The 15,511-nt window shown below is 35.9% G+C and overlaps 1 protein-coding gene across 1 annotated transcript; it reads right to left on the reverse strand.

The window, feature by feature from the left end:
* Positions 1 to 3,479: 3,479 nt before the first annotated feature.
* Positions 3,480 to 5,975, reverse strand: LOC136209063 (uncharacterized protein At5g39570). The gene is made up of 2 exons (XM_066000421.1): positions 4,953 to 5,975; positions 3,480 to 3,866 (listed from the first exon to the last, which is right to left on the reverse strand). The coding sequence occupies exons 1-2, from the start codon at positions 5,877 to 5,879 to the stop codon at positions 3,777 to 3,779; spliced, it is 1,017 nt and encodes a 338-aa protein (XP_065856493.1). The 5' UTR covers positions 5,880 to 5,975; the 3' UTR covers positions 3,480 to 3,776.
* Positions 5,976 to 15,511: the final 9,536 nt, after the last annotated feature.

Raw genomic sequence — 15,511 nt, forward strand, 5'->3', positions numbered from 1 at the left:
GAGGTAGAGGATCCAAAAGAGGTAGGGGAGTGAGATGTACAACAACCAACATAGGAAGGGGTGCCACAAGAGGTTGGGGGAGCCAACACCTCTGAACCATCAGAGAGAAGAAGCATTAACAACTCATAACCAACAACCGGAGGGGATTCAATCTTTATGTCATTCTTAGAACCAAATAGTTCATCCCAACCAACATCTTCTACTTTGTTTGGAACTAGAGCTCCATCTAGGGTTTATAATTAATGGATTACATCAATGTTTCTATGCACTTGAACTTATTGAAAAAAAGGCACCACTATTACTTCAGTTTTTGGCCTAGTGGTTGTTAAGAAAATGTATTTTTGGATTGCTTTTTTAAGTGCACATGGTGAATGAAATATTTTTTGGATTATTGGTTGTAAAATAACTTTATTTTAGACCTTTATTGAAAGAATGACAACCAATTATTTTTTGAACACTCTTTTAGATTTATTGGTGAATTTTATTCTCTTTTGTTGGATTTGTATATTTGTATAATTTTTTTGTAGAAACGTATATTTGGTACTACTGCTTTTGTTTCTGCAGAATATTCAGTACTACTGTATATTTGGTACTACTGCTTTTATTTCTGCGGAATATTTGGTATTGTAGAATTTTTATCTGCTTGGAGTCATGCTGGACTTGTAAAACTTAGTTTTGTAATTGAGACTTAGAGAGATTTTTTTTTTTTTTTGTAATTGTAACTTAACTTTGTATTGAGATTGGTAGCATATTTCATATCGCGGGTGTAATTGTTAAAAAGTAAAACAATGCATATTGTACAAGTAATTGTTAAATGCCAAGTTATTTATACAATTGTTAAATGCTAAAATATACTCTGCAAGTAATTGTTAAATGCTAAGGTATTTGTACAAATTGTTAAATGCTAAAATATACTCTATAAAACTCATATATTTAGGATTATAGAATTCAAATTCATATATTGTTCATTTGTATAATTGCTTATTTTACATTTGTATAATTGATCATAGAACGATTCATTTCTTTATCCATACTGCATCACATGGACATCATTTGTTGAAATTAATGAGGATTTAATTTTGCCATATATAATGCATAAACTCAAAATATAACATTCATCAAAGTATAAAAAGCTAAGTATGTGCTTATTTAAATATACAAAGAACTGATTATCTTTCAGACATTGATGAAGAGAATGACAGATCATATCAAAAGGTCACTCTCAATATTTATAACGATCGTAGAAATTGCAAACGATCAAACAACATAAATTACAAATTACAAACTATCAAACTGCAGAAATTGCAAACCATCAAATTGCAAAAAAATAAAAATAAAAAATAAACTGTCGAAATTGCATTACTTCAAACTGCAGAAAATTGTTCCAACCCTGCCAAATATAAATTACTATTTCAACAATGCAAAAATTACAAAAAAAATTAGCATTACGCAACAACCAAATAAAATATTAACAATTATCTGTCCCACAACCCATATTCAAATACTTTTAAATTGTACTTCAAGAAATTATTCTCCTTCATTATGCTCATCAAATCATTTTTAAACTCATTTTTCAACATCAATATATATGTTTTTAATTCTACCATCTCTATTGTGCTTCTGTTACCTTTATGCATCATCTCCACCAAGCCCTGACTTTGAGTTTCACTTGTGCAAAGAAGTAGTATTGAACAAAGAAGAAGAAGAAGAAATGTTGAATGAATGAAGGATAAATATTGAACCAATGAAGAAATGGATTCGAGAGACTAAACAGTTTAACAAAATAAAACCAGAGGAACTTTATAATTATATCGGAAAACTATTAGGTAAAACCATAAGAACTTTATAACTATTTATCCAAATTAATGTTGTTTGTTCCTCTCCCTTCTGTCCACTGGTTTTCACTTCTGCCCTTGCCCTTTCCAACTCTCCTTCCTTCTCCTCCGCTTAAACATATGTCTTTCCAACTCGACCACCACCATTTGCGTCAACGCCCACCATCATCTTTGTTAATTCTCTTTTTTTTTATATAGTTCTGTTAATTCTCTTAGTTATTTCTTCATCTACTACTTTCTATTTCAGATCCAAAACCCATGTTTTTCTATTATTAATAGATTCCAAATGCATGCTTGTCTCCAGTAAATTAGATTTGAAATCCATGTTTATCTTCTGAAAATAAATTTTCAACTCATTATCACAATTTGCAATGAAACTGAATCAGGAAACACAATCAATTGCATATTTCTTATAATTTCTTTAAAAAAAAAAAGAAAATTGAAGAATATTTTTCAATTCTTTTGAACATTCCTCAACATTCAAAGAAAAATGGACGACCAAAAAGCAATCATTGTTCATGAAATTTTTTGTTGTATTCATATGAGAGATCATGGTATTCATAAAATTTGTTGTCTTCTCAAAGGACAAATACCCCATTCTATTGTTTCCAAGATTGTACAATTCTGCATTTTATTTTCCGACGAGTCTAACCAGTAAATCTATGTCGATCTAGAAGCGACTCAACCAACTTGTCAAAGCTTCAACTGAAACCAATTTAGCCAATGGTGGCAATTGATAGAGGAGAAGGGCAGTCTGCAAAGGAAACAGAAGAATAGTTGGAAAGGGTAGGCAGCAGCAGAGGAAACTTTAAAGTACTCCAGGAGTAATACTCTCAAACCAATGAATTCAGGACACGTGTATATATATATTTTTTTTCTTTCCACCAATCGTGTCCATCAGGAATATTCACATGACTTTAATGACCAAGTGAATTTGGTCATTCACCGTTAGATGCAGGTTTATTAAATTTAAGTCGCAGGATGCTTCGAATCTCCACCTTAGGAACCTAAGGGTAAATGACCAAAGATTGCATGGTCATTAAAGTTCATGTGATCAAACCCGTCGTATCCACATAGTGGTATTCAAAACAATGAATTCTGGATAAATGTATATATATATATATATATTTTTTTTTTCCACCAATCGTATCCATCAGGAATATTCACATGACCTTAATGACCAAATGAATTTGGTCATTCACTGTTAAATGCAGGTTTATTAAATTTAAGTCGCAGGATGTTTCGAATCTCCACCTTAAGAATCTAAGGGTAAATGACCAAATATTGCATGGTCATTAAAGTTCATGTGATCAAAACCGTCGTATCCATATAGTGGTATTTAAAACGATTTTCATTTTACTCTCGAAGTACTGTAAAATTTCTCAGCAGAAGGGGAAAAGATGAAACAAAGGGGACGGGATAATATTAAGTTAGTTTTAACTTATTTTATTACAGATGACTTCTGTTTAGTGGACAAGGCATACCACAAATATATTGAGGTGTATGTGTGGCATGCATACTCTAAAATTTCTCAATTTTTCCATTTCAACTAGAGACAAAAGAGAAGGGATTTGTAAGTGTAAATGGCAAGACTTGCCACAATCTACACAATGACTATAGATTTAACAAAAGAAACACATCATATAGCAGAATACCAAACTCAGTTTCATCAAAGACCAAATTAGATAAAATACACCAAACCCACAAGTCTAGCATTTTATTTAGGAGAACACACATACAACATATAGCAGAATTCACATGTATAGAAGCACTAATAAGCAGGAAACATGCTACCATATTTGATAGCATGGTCCTACATTGGCCAATGCATATATCATGGAGGAAGAAACACAAGTATGCAAAGCACTTTCCCAAGGAAACATGCCTGAATCCTTTATTTAGTAGCCAATAATGGCATGAATCCCATTAGCAACCCCAACTTTACTCGTCATCATAGTGCTTCTTGTGGTGGTGCTTGTGGCGACGTTGCTTCTTCTCATCGTCCTCGTCATCATCAGAATCATCACCCCCCTACCAATCACAATGTTATATATGGTCAGACATGATGATGAAATAAGTTCAGTTTCCCCCTCCTTATGAGCATAAAAACCCACCTATGATTTATGATTACTAAATAGTAAATCTAAGCATATCCCTAACAATAGGGACAATGTATAGTTAGTCAACATCACTAAATACTAAGCCTTATGACTTATGAAGAAGGAACTTCAGTGCTATATTATGGTACCATGAATCCTGTTGGGTACTCTGATGCTTTAAATACGCTAACTGTTGTACACAATTGCAGTTGGGTTTTAATTTTGTGCAACTAGGAATAAAAGAACATTGTAAAGTGATTGCTTGACATAGATGACCTAAGCAACTACTCAATCAATTTAAATATAAACCAAGAGCTTATAAATTCTACTGGATTGAAAAGGGTATGATATAGTTATAGGTTAAAGGGGTGATTGGCGCATGGCAGAATTAATTCTCATTGCAATAGTTTTGGCTGCAAAAATACTTGGGATCATTAATTTCCTATAAAGTGAAATGCATTTTTGGTTTAGTGCAAATCATAGAAGTAAAAGAAACAGGAAACATATAACAGAGAAATGAAGAGAAGGAAGATAAAGAAGCAGATACCGAAATTCCTAAGGCCGCAGTTGTTAGATAAAATATAGAACAAGCACCTCATTATAATGCCATCACAAATTTTATTACTGCAAAAGCAAGATCCTCCTATTCTGTCATATAAAATCAATCAAATCAATAATGGCAAATTCAAACTTCTTCAATCTGTGTTCTCTGGCCTACAAGTATAACTCTAAGATCAAAACGTATGTACACTGAATTTTAAAATCAATTATGGACACTGCAACTAAAATTGTTGAATTGGCTAAATATGGAAACCAAGAGTAGGAAAACTGTTATGGGTTTACAAAGTTCTAAAACATAAGCATCCCCAGGAAAAAGCATATCAGAAAATTATTTCAAAACCAAGGTCGTATAACAGATCAAGCATTCTCGATGAAACAATGGAAAATATTTCATTTTCATGTCACAAATGGAATTACAGAGAAAATTAAAAAGAGCAAGAAGTTCATAAATGCTTACATATTTCTTGCGGCCAGAGCCTTCATCATCATCTCCATAACCATACTTTTTGCGGCCAGAACCTTCATCATCTCCAGAACCATACTTCTTGCGGCCATAGCGTTCATCATCTCCATACTTCTTGGGAGAGCCATCATCATCATCATGACGCTTTTGATAAGATGGCCTCTCACTATCCTCTTCTTGCCTTCCATAACCAGTCCTCCTTGGTGGCTCATCTCCATAACTAGGCCTCTCTCCTTCATCACCATAACTAGGCTTCCGTCCTCCATACCCGGATCCGTGCTCAGATTCGATCCTCCCACCATATCCGGATCCATGTTCTGATTCTGGTCGCCCGCCATAGCCACCAGATCCATATTCCGACTCTGGTTTGCGGCCATAACCCGATCCATATTCATGTGGCTTCTCATACTCAGTCCTCCCGCCAGATCCATACTCCGAATCTGGTCTACGGCCATGCCCTGACCCGTATTCCTCACTATGTGGCTTCGGCCTTCCGCCATGACCACCAGATCCATACTCAGGTTCAGGCCTCCCACCATATCCAGATCCATACTCAGATCCAGGCCTTCCTTGACCAGGTTGGAAGCCGTAAGCAGGCTCAGGCTTAGCATCTACAAACGCTTCCCCGCCACCGGGAGTGAATCCATGAGCAGGACGACCAGGTCGGATCTTTTGACGGGCATAGCTTCCGTACTCCTCCTGGAGAGCGTTATCGGCATAAGCAGAGGGCTCAGCGGAGGAGCTGAAGTGGGGACGCGCATAGTCGACCTCATCCATGGAAGAGCTCGTGTAGCAGGTCTCTTCTGAGGGGGGGAGTGGACGTCCATACGTCAAGGCAAGGTCGTATCCGCCACCGTATGGTGTCGGATCATACTCGTCGAAATCATCGACTTCGTCTCCGTCTCTCTCATAGTACGGCATCGTTTCAACTCAAGTTGGTTTCTCCTTCTTTCGCTCTTAGTATCAGATTCAGATATTGGCAAATGTGATATCTGGATCGCCATTTTTATAGTACGGACATGCTATTCTTAGAGTGTATAACGACAACGTATCAGTCATACATTTCTGTCGGCAAATCCACGTTTCATTTATAGTAATTCACTTAATAAAATGCATAGAGTTGAGAAAAAACACGGCCAATTAGTACCGTCGACAAATGTTTGGACAGTATAACGAATGAAAAGATAGTAAAAGTTAGATTTGTTTATTACAAATTTATTTTTGTTTAATGAATATTCATTCTCTAATCCTTCGTCAAACAAGATGGTCACAGAGAAAGATCATTATTTGTGCACATTTTTTTGCAAATTACTATTGTTAGTATTTTCTTTAAGGATAAGGTATTAAAATACGTGGAGAGAGAAATCAGAATTTAATATAGTAATATGAATGACGTGTCACGTTTCGTTATCAATACCTAAATTGGTACTATTTTATAAACATTAAGTCTATATTTATGCTATTTTATACGTAGAGTCTAAATTGATACTCTCAAACTTTATGCATGTTTTGGTACTTTATTCCTTTCTTTAACGGTGCTATTACAACTCGTGACTAGGGATGCAAACGGGGCGAGGAATGCATTTTCCATCTCCATCCCTGCGAGTTAGACGGTGATAGATTTATCACCTATCTTCGTCCCCGTTTAAAAACACTTTTTTCCTATTCTATATTCCCGTCCTCACGGGAAATCACCATTGTATATTTTAAAAAATTTAGTATATATTTTTTTTCTCTTATCTTTTCTAATTCTAGGTTTTGTTTGAAAGAATAACAGATATACTATGCCTTTAGTTTAGTTTAGATTAGGAAAATATATTTTATTTATCACATTTAATTTTTTTATCTGAAAATAAGTCTATTTAATTTAAGTTAAATGTTATAAATTATAATATTTAAAGTATAATTTTAATTACAGTTGGAAATAATTGGAGATTCGTCGGGGATTCTCCCATTGAGGATTAACGGGGCGGGGTCGGGGATCCCCACGGGGCGGGGATGCCATTTCACATCCATGCACCATCCCCATCACGGAAGATAAAATTATCCTCATCCTGATCCCATGGAAATTCTTATCGGTGATTCCACATTTCCGTCGGGGACGGAAAATCCCCGCCCCACTTGCATCCCTACGTGACATCAAGATGTATATCCGCATCCATTAACCCAAGATTCGTTAATCGTTATTTCATATAAAAAGGGATAAAAGAAATACCTTTCAGAAATTCTATCTACCGTTGCAAACGAAGTGCCCACAACTCTTACTTCGAGTTCCCGAGCACAAAACAAAACAATGGAAGATCAAGTTAGAATCAACCGTTTATAACAACCAAAGTAGATTGTCTCTAATTAATCAACACAAGATTAAGGATAAAGAGAAAGAGATGAAAATCAATTGAACGGAAGGAAGCGGTAGATAATCTCGTCCTCGAACAGGGGGGTCGAAATTCTCTCTCTTGGTTTTCTTAGTGTGTTTCAAAAATCACTATGTAGGGGTATTTATAATCTCTTGTATCTAATCCCTAGTTAGATAGAATTAGGTTACTGAATAAGAATTTAATTCGGAATAGAATTCTTAATTATTATCTATTAATATATCTAAATATAAAGATAATAATAATAACCTTATTGGATAATAATAGGAGTAATTTTAATCTCATTAAAACTCCTAATTTAATTATCCTTTTATTAATTTAATTCATGATCTTAATCTAATTAGGATTGATAAAATCAAATTAATTATTTATGTATTAATACATAAATTTCGCCCCCCCCTTTAGTTACTGGGCCCTATTGGGCTCAGTTGGGCTTCCATCAATTAATTAACATCTGTTTCTCTTTTGGGTTCCAAGTCTTATGTGTGATCCATTAGGTTCTTATTGCTTCTAGCCGTATTCAACTATTAAATTAATTTTCAAAGAATTATATTTAATCTTTGCATAACGAAATGATGTACGCAAAATGTGATTGGCAAGTCCGTAATCATTCCCCCAGAGCTATAAAAAGACAGGTTGATTCTGTCGTTGACCTTTCCGTATTAGTTACAGTATAATTTGATCCTTTATCAACTACATCCTTGAACTGAATCTTATGACTATGGATAATGTCAATTCACATATAGCGAGACGTTCATTTTACTTGTACAGGCCGAGTCAACTCCAATTAGATAGGTTAAGAGAAATCTGCATTTCAATCTTAAGCTATCACCTTGCAAGGATTTAGAGTCAAGTCTTCCACAAGCGATCCATGGACATATCTCCCATTTATCGGGAGTGATAAATGCTCAATCCAATGTATAACTATCCTGCAATTACTTCCTGTGATACCCAACGTCTGCTGTTCACACCCCAGAGTCATCTCTGTTAAGGATCGTGTTACAACAGGATCAAAGCGTCACATTCCGTAATCCAGAATTACTAATTAACATTCCTTTGAGTCTGAGGATTACTTATACCTATTAATACCAATGAGATGAACAAGTGACAATGATGAATCTACCCATCCTGTTATCTCAAGTCGGGTCCCCAATCCTAATGAACTTCCTTTCATTGGATCCATGTAACTGTCCAGATATCTATATATATGAAACTTGTGAGATCAGCTTTCTGTCGGGACAGAAGACATTGTTACATGCAAGTCTCAACAGTGATATGTCAATCCTGAACATATTACTTGACTTTGGGTGGTTTTAAGTTTATTAGTTTATTATAAAGTTTCGTCTCACTTCATGCTTGTATGAACACTTTATAATCACTTTAAACAAACTTACGGATTTCCTTTTATTAGACTTTATTTAGTTCTTAAAAGGGATTGCCTTTATATAGTTATGAAAACACATCTCATTAAAACAAACGATATAAAGAACACTTCATTTACATTAAGTTCGTATCCTAGAACAATTGTCTATATGACATTAAACCCCAACATACTCCCACTTGGACTAAAGCCAATTGTTTCTACAACTTATCCCAGTAGAAGTTAGATGACGATCATGTACTTTCTAGGTTAAGGGCTTTGTCAACGGATCTGCAACATTGTCCTCAGTAGGTACTCTCTCTATTCTCACATCTCCTCTTGCCACAATTTCTCTTATAATGTGGTATCGCTTTAGGTAATGCTTGGATGCATTATGAGACCGTGGTTCCTTTGCTTGCGCAATGGCTCCATTGTTATCACAGTACAGTGTAATGGGATTTACAATGTCAGGCACCACACCAAGTTCAGTAATGAACTTCCTAATCCAAACCGCTTCCTTTGCTGCTTCCGCATCAGCGATATACTCTGACTCGGTCATAGAGAAAGCTACGCTTCCTTGCTTGGAACTCTTCCAGCTGACCGCGCCCCCATTCAAGATAAACAATCCTTCTATTTTCAGATCCCCTTCTCCGTACACTAGGAACATATCTTTAGTTCTTCTCAAGTACTTAAGAATGTTTTTGACGGCAATCCAGTGCTCGTCTCCCGGATTTCCTTGGTAACGACTCATTATACTTAACGCGAACGCTACGTCAGGTCTAGTGCATAGCATAGCATACATAATCGAACCGATTGCGCTGGCGTACGGGACTACAACCATGCGCTTCTTATCATCATCGGTTTTAGGACATTGATGATTGTTTAACTTTACTCCATGTATCATGGGTAAGTTACCTCGTTTCGATTCAAGCATGCTAAACCGCTTTAGCACCTTTTCGATGTATGTAGCCTGTGAAAGACCAAACAGTCTTCTTGATCTATCTCTGTAGATCTTTATACCAAGTATATAAGCTGCTTCACCAAGGTCTTTCATTGAGAAGTTACCAGATAACCATATTTTTACCGATTGTAGGTGAGCTATGTCATTTCCTATTAATAATATATCGTCCACATATAATATCAGAAATGCAACTGGGCTCCCACTTGCTTTCTTATAAATGCAAGCTTCTTCGCAATTTTGTTCGAAACCAAATTGTTTTATGGTTTCATCAAAATGCTTGTTCCAGCTTCTTGATGCTTGCTTGAGTCCATAAATGGATCTCTGAAGTTTGCAAACCTTGTTTGCATCCTTTGATATGAAACCTTCAGGTTGCATCATATATACATCCTCAAGCAGGTTTCCGTTTAGGAAAGCTGTTTTCATATCCATTTGCCAAATCTCGTAATCGCAGTGAGTGGCAATAGCGAGCATTATTCTGATTGATTTGGACATAGCCACATGAGAGAAAGTTTCTTCATAATCAATTCCTTTTTTCTGACGATATCCTTTCGCTACTAACCTAGCTTTGTAGGTGCTAACCTTTCCATCCATGTCAGTCTTCTTTTTGAAGATGTACCTGCACCCAATGGGGTTTATCTCTTCGGGTGGATCAACCAAAGTCCACACTTGGTTGGTTTACATGGAATCCATCTCAGAATCCATGGCTTCGATCCGTGCTTTAGAATCTGGACTGTTAAGAGCCTCTTCGTAGTTTTCGGGTTCGTCGTCTAATACGGGAACCTCATCATCATCTCCCACTAGAAAACCATATCTAATAGGGAGTTCACGAACTCTTTGTGATCTACGAAGGGGTGGCACTTGAGTCTCATCTAATGGGACTGCATCGGGTTCCTCAACCGCTTCTGTTGTTTCAGTCGGTGTTTCTTGTTCTTGAACTTCATCAAGTTCAATCATGCTTCCCTTTTCTGTTTCTTCGAGAAACTCTTTCTCTAAAAAGGTTGCGTGCTTGGATACTATTACTTTCTGATCATCTGGATGATAGAAGTAATACCCCACAGTTTCCTTAGGGTATCCAATGAAGAAACACTTATCAGATTTAGAATCTAGTTTGTCTGACGCTATGCGTTTGACAAATGCTGAACAACCCCATATTCTCATGAATGAGAACACGGGTTTCCTACCAACGAATAATTCATATGGTGTGGAACTAGCGGATTTAGTTGGTACTCGATTTAGGGTGAAGAGGGCAGTTTCTAAGGCATAGCCCCAGAATGTCTTTGGAAGTAATGTTATGCTCATCATGGATCGTACCATATCTAGTAAGGTACGGTTCCTCCTCTCGGATACACCATTGTGTTGTGGTGTATAGGGAGGTGTCTATTGTGAGCATATCCCACATTCAGTTAGATAATTCAGAAAATCATCTGAAAGAAATTCGCCACCTCGATCGGATCGAAGTATCTTTATTTTCTTTCCTAATTGATTTTCTACTTCATTCTTGAAACATTTAATTTTCTCAAAAGCTTCGGACTTTTGCTTCATCAAGTAGATATAAGAAATGCCTTTCAGAAGTTCTATCTACCGTTAATCGTTATTCATATAAAGAGGGATAAAAGAAATGCCTTTCAGAAGTTCTATCTACCGTTGCAAACGAAGTGCCCACAACTCTTACTTCGAGTTCCCGAGCACAAAACAAAACAATGGAAGATCAAGTTAGAATCAACCGTTTATAACAACCAAAGTAGATTGTCTCTAATTAATCAACACAAGATCAAGGATAAAGAGAAAGAGATGAAAATCAATTGAACGGAAGGAAGCGGTAGATAATCTCGTCCTCGAATAGGGGGGTCGAAATTCTCTCTCTTGGTTTTCTTAGTGTGTTTCGAAAATCACTATGTATGGGGGTATTTATAATCTCTTGTATCTAATCCCTAGTTAGATAGAATTAGGTTACTGAATAAGACTTTAATTCGGAATAGAATTCTTTTTTTTTTTGGTAGAAAAGAAAAGTTTAGGTAAGGGTAGGTCTACCCACTCCCAAGGTCAGGGCAAACCACAGACCTCGATGAGGGTTTACAGTGGAATTTACAGGAATAGAATTCTTAATTATTATCTATTAATATATCTAAATATAAAGATAATCATAATAACCTTATTGGATAATAATAGGAGTAATTTTAATCTCATTAAAACTCCTAATTTAATTATCCTTTTATTAATTTAATTCATGATCCTAATCTAATTAGGATTGATAAAATCAAATTAATTATTTATGTATTAATACATAAATTTCGCCCCCCCCCCTTAGTTACTGGGCCCTATTGGGCTCAGTTGGGCTTCCATCAATTAATTAACATTTGTTTCTCTTTTGGGTTCCAAATCTTATGTGTGAACCCATTAGGTTCTTATTGCTTCTAGTCGCATGCAACTATTAAATTAATTTTCAAAGAATTATATTTAATCTTTGCATAACAGAATGATGTACGCAAAATGTGATTGGCAAGTCCGTAATCATTCCCCCAGAGCTATAAGAAGACAGGTTGATTCTGTCGTTGACCTTTCCGTATTAGTTACAGTATAATTCGATCCTTTATCAACTACATCCTTGAACTGAATCTTATGACTATGGATAATGTCAAGTCACATATAGCGAGACGTTCGTTTTACTTGTACAGGCCGAGTCAACTCCAATTAGATAGGTTAAGAGAAATCTGCATTTCAATCTTAAGCTATCACCTTGCAAGGATTTAGAGTCAAGTCTTCCACAAGCGATCCATGGACATATCTCCCATTTGTCGGGAGTGATAAATGCTCAATCCAATGTATAACTATCCTGCAATTACCTCATGTGATACCCAACATCTGTTGTTCACACCCCAGAGTCATCTCTGTTAAGGATCGTGTTACAACAGGATCAAAGCGTCACATTCCGTAATCCAGAATTACTAATTAACATTCTTTTGAGTCTGAGGATTACTTATACCTATTAATACCAATAAGATGAATATGTGACAAGGATGAATCTACCCATCTTGTTATCTCAAGTCGGGTCCCCAATCCTAATGAACTTTTTTTCATTGGATCCATGTAACTGTCCAGATATCTGTATATATGAAGCTTGTGAGATCAGCTTTCTGTCGGGACAGAAGACATTGTTACATGCAAGTCTCAACAGTGATATGTCAATCCTGAACATATTACTTGACTTGGGGTGGTTTTAAGTTTATTAGTTTATTATAAAGTTTCGTCTCACTTCATGCTTGTATGAACACTTTATAATCACTTTAAACAAACTTACGGATTTCCTTTTATTAGACTTTATTTAGTTCTTAAAAGGGATTGCCTTTATATAGTTATGAAAACATACCTCATTAAAACAAACGATATAAAGAACACTTCATTTACATTAAGTTCGTATCCTAGAACAATTGTCTATAGGACACTAAACCCCAACAGGGATGCCATTTCACATCCATGCACCATCCCCATCACGGAAGATAAAATTATCCTCATCCTTATCCCATGGAAATTCTTATCGGTGATTCCACATCCCCGTCGGGGACGGAAAATCCCCGCCCCACTTGCATCCCTACGTGACATCAAGATGTATATCCGCATCCAACATCATGAGAGATATCTCTCCAGTCACCTTTAGCCGGTTTAACATTATTAAATTTTTAATATAACTATTTGTATTAGTAATAAAATTATAACAAAATTAAACACTAAAAACTTATTGGAAATTAATTATAAAAGTATTTTCATAAACCCCTACTAGACGATTGATTGGGTAAATTACATACGTGGTGTACAACTTTTACCCATTTTCACACTTTGGTGTACAACCAAAAATTTATCACACTAAACTGTACAAGCTTCAGATGACCTCTCACTAAAGTGTATAGCCGGTTTTTGTGACCGGTCAACGATGGTCAACTATGTCATGTCAGCATTTTTTTATTATAGAATTAAAAAAAGTGGGACTCACTCTTTATGGAATGACTAATATAGTCTTATCTCTTATAAAATTACTAAAATACCCTCATCTTCTTCTTTATACCCTTCTTTCCCATTTCTCTCTCTACCTCTTCTCTCTCACTCCGCTCTCTACCATTTCTCTCTCACTCCTGCGACTAAACAGATTAATGAGTCGGGCGACGTCGTCTACGCTTTTCACAATGATGGGTGGTGGACAGGAGTGGTTGGTAAGTTGAGAAAAAAACATACTGTGGTTTTTGAAAATCCAAGTGAACAGTTGAATTTTAATGGAGGTTTGTTGAGGTTTCACCATGTTTGGAAGATGGATTCGATACCCTAAAAAGAAGCTGATTTTTCTATCTTAAATTAAAATTGCAATTTATGGTTTAGGGTTTTTCAAATTTTCATTTGTTTTTCTGCAAAATTGGTTTTGATTTTCCTCTCTTATTTTGATTTTCCTTTTCTTTGGGAGATAATTTCATTAAGTGCCCCTTTTTTTTACCGGATGTCCCTGAAAAGGCTTCAGTTTTCTTCAAAACCCAGTCAGCTTCTACAAATATCATGACTGTTGATTCTGGTATAAAGAGTATTCTTCTAGACTCCAAGATTTGTGACTTTGATTTTGATCCGTGTGGATATTCGATGAACTCAATTGAAGGAGATTGTATTTCTACCATTCATGTTACTCCAGAAGATGGGTTCAGCTATGCAAGCTTTGAATCAGTAGGATATGATCCTGAAAAAGTGAACATCAACAAGCTGGTTAAAGGGGTATTGGCTTGAAAGTGAACATCAATATTTCTGGATTGTTTGATTTTCGTTCTGTTGTCTGTTTGCTTAGAGAATCTCTAGTGGTGGGTTTTAGGGACCAATTTGTAGTTTACCAGAGACTCCTAACCATTAGAGAAGCAAACTCTAAAGTCTCTAGGATTGGGAGGGTCGCTAGATGTAGCGACTCGCTGGGAAAAAATGAGCACAATTTGACAATGAGCCACAAGAGGGAGATGGAGTGCAACGCTATGTGTGTATTGGAGGAAGAAGAATGTGTGAAAAAAACAAACAAAAAAACAAACGCGTTGAAGTTGAATAGAAATGAAAAGTTTGGAATTGATATGGGTCCCACCACTAATTATTGTGGTATTTCACCAAAAGTAATGTCGTGCCTTCTAAAATTAATATAGATATATTGTTTAATATTTAGCACCAACGGTAATATTCAGCCTTCTCCAATTTTTTTCCAGCACCAACAGTAAAAAATTCAAACGGTTATATTGTTTGAAATAGACCACAATTCAAACGGTAATTTTTAAAAAAATTTGTATAAATACATACAATTTAACCATAAATAAATCACAATATTTTCCAATCTTCTTTCACTCTTTATATTTATTTTTCAATGGATCCTTATGATGAATATAGTCAATATTTCTCATACGTTGCAAATTCTCAAAACACCGAAAATACAAGCTCACAAAGTCCTCCAATCCGACCTATTCCAAGAAATATTCAATATGATCCTCATATGTCACATTCCACGACTCATTCGTTATACTATAATCCAAACAGTTATAGTCAGCCACCGATTGCAGTAGGTAATCGTCCAGTGATGTCAGGATACTTTCTTCGTACCCCGTATCCTCAAGAACCATATACGGTTCCTGAAAATACGAGAAGAGACAGTTTTGGATCGTCGACCAAGCCAAACGAATCTCCGAACACCGGTTCTGTTGCCGAGTCTGAAGTTCCAATAGTTCGGGAACCAAATGCAAACAATAAAAAATCAACGAAAATGAAATGGACCAATGTACGTGATGTACATTTATGCCAGAGTTGGCTGATAATAACCACAGATCCAATTGTGGTACAGATCAAGTGAGGA

The sequence above is a fragment of the Euphorbia lathyris genome, chromosome 1 (assembly GCF_963576675.1).
Source record: "Euphorbia lathyris chromosome 1, ddEupLath1.1, whole genome shotgun sequence".
Taxonomy (NCBI): Eukaryota; Viridiplantae; Streptophyta; class Magnoliopsida; order Malpighiales; family Euphorbiaceae; genus Euphorbia; species Euphorbia lathyris.

Coding starts and splice junctions, on each gene's coding strand:
- LOC136209063 (XM_066000421.1), bottom strand. CDS start 5,879: ATGCCGTACTATGAGAGAGACGGAGACGAAGTCGATGATTTCGACGAG. Junction 3,867..4,952: donor GCTCTGGCCGCAAGAAATAT/GTAAGCATTTAT, acceptor TGTGATTGGTAG/GGGGGTGATGATTCTGATGA.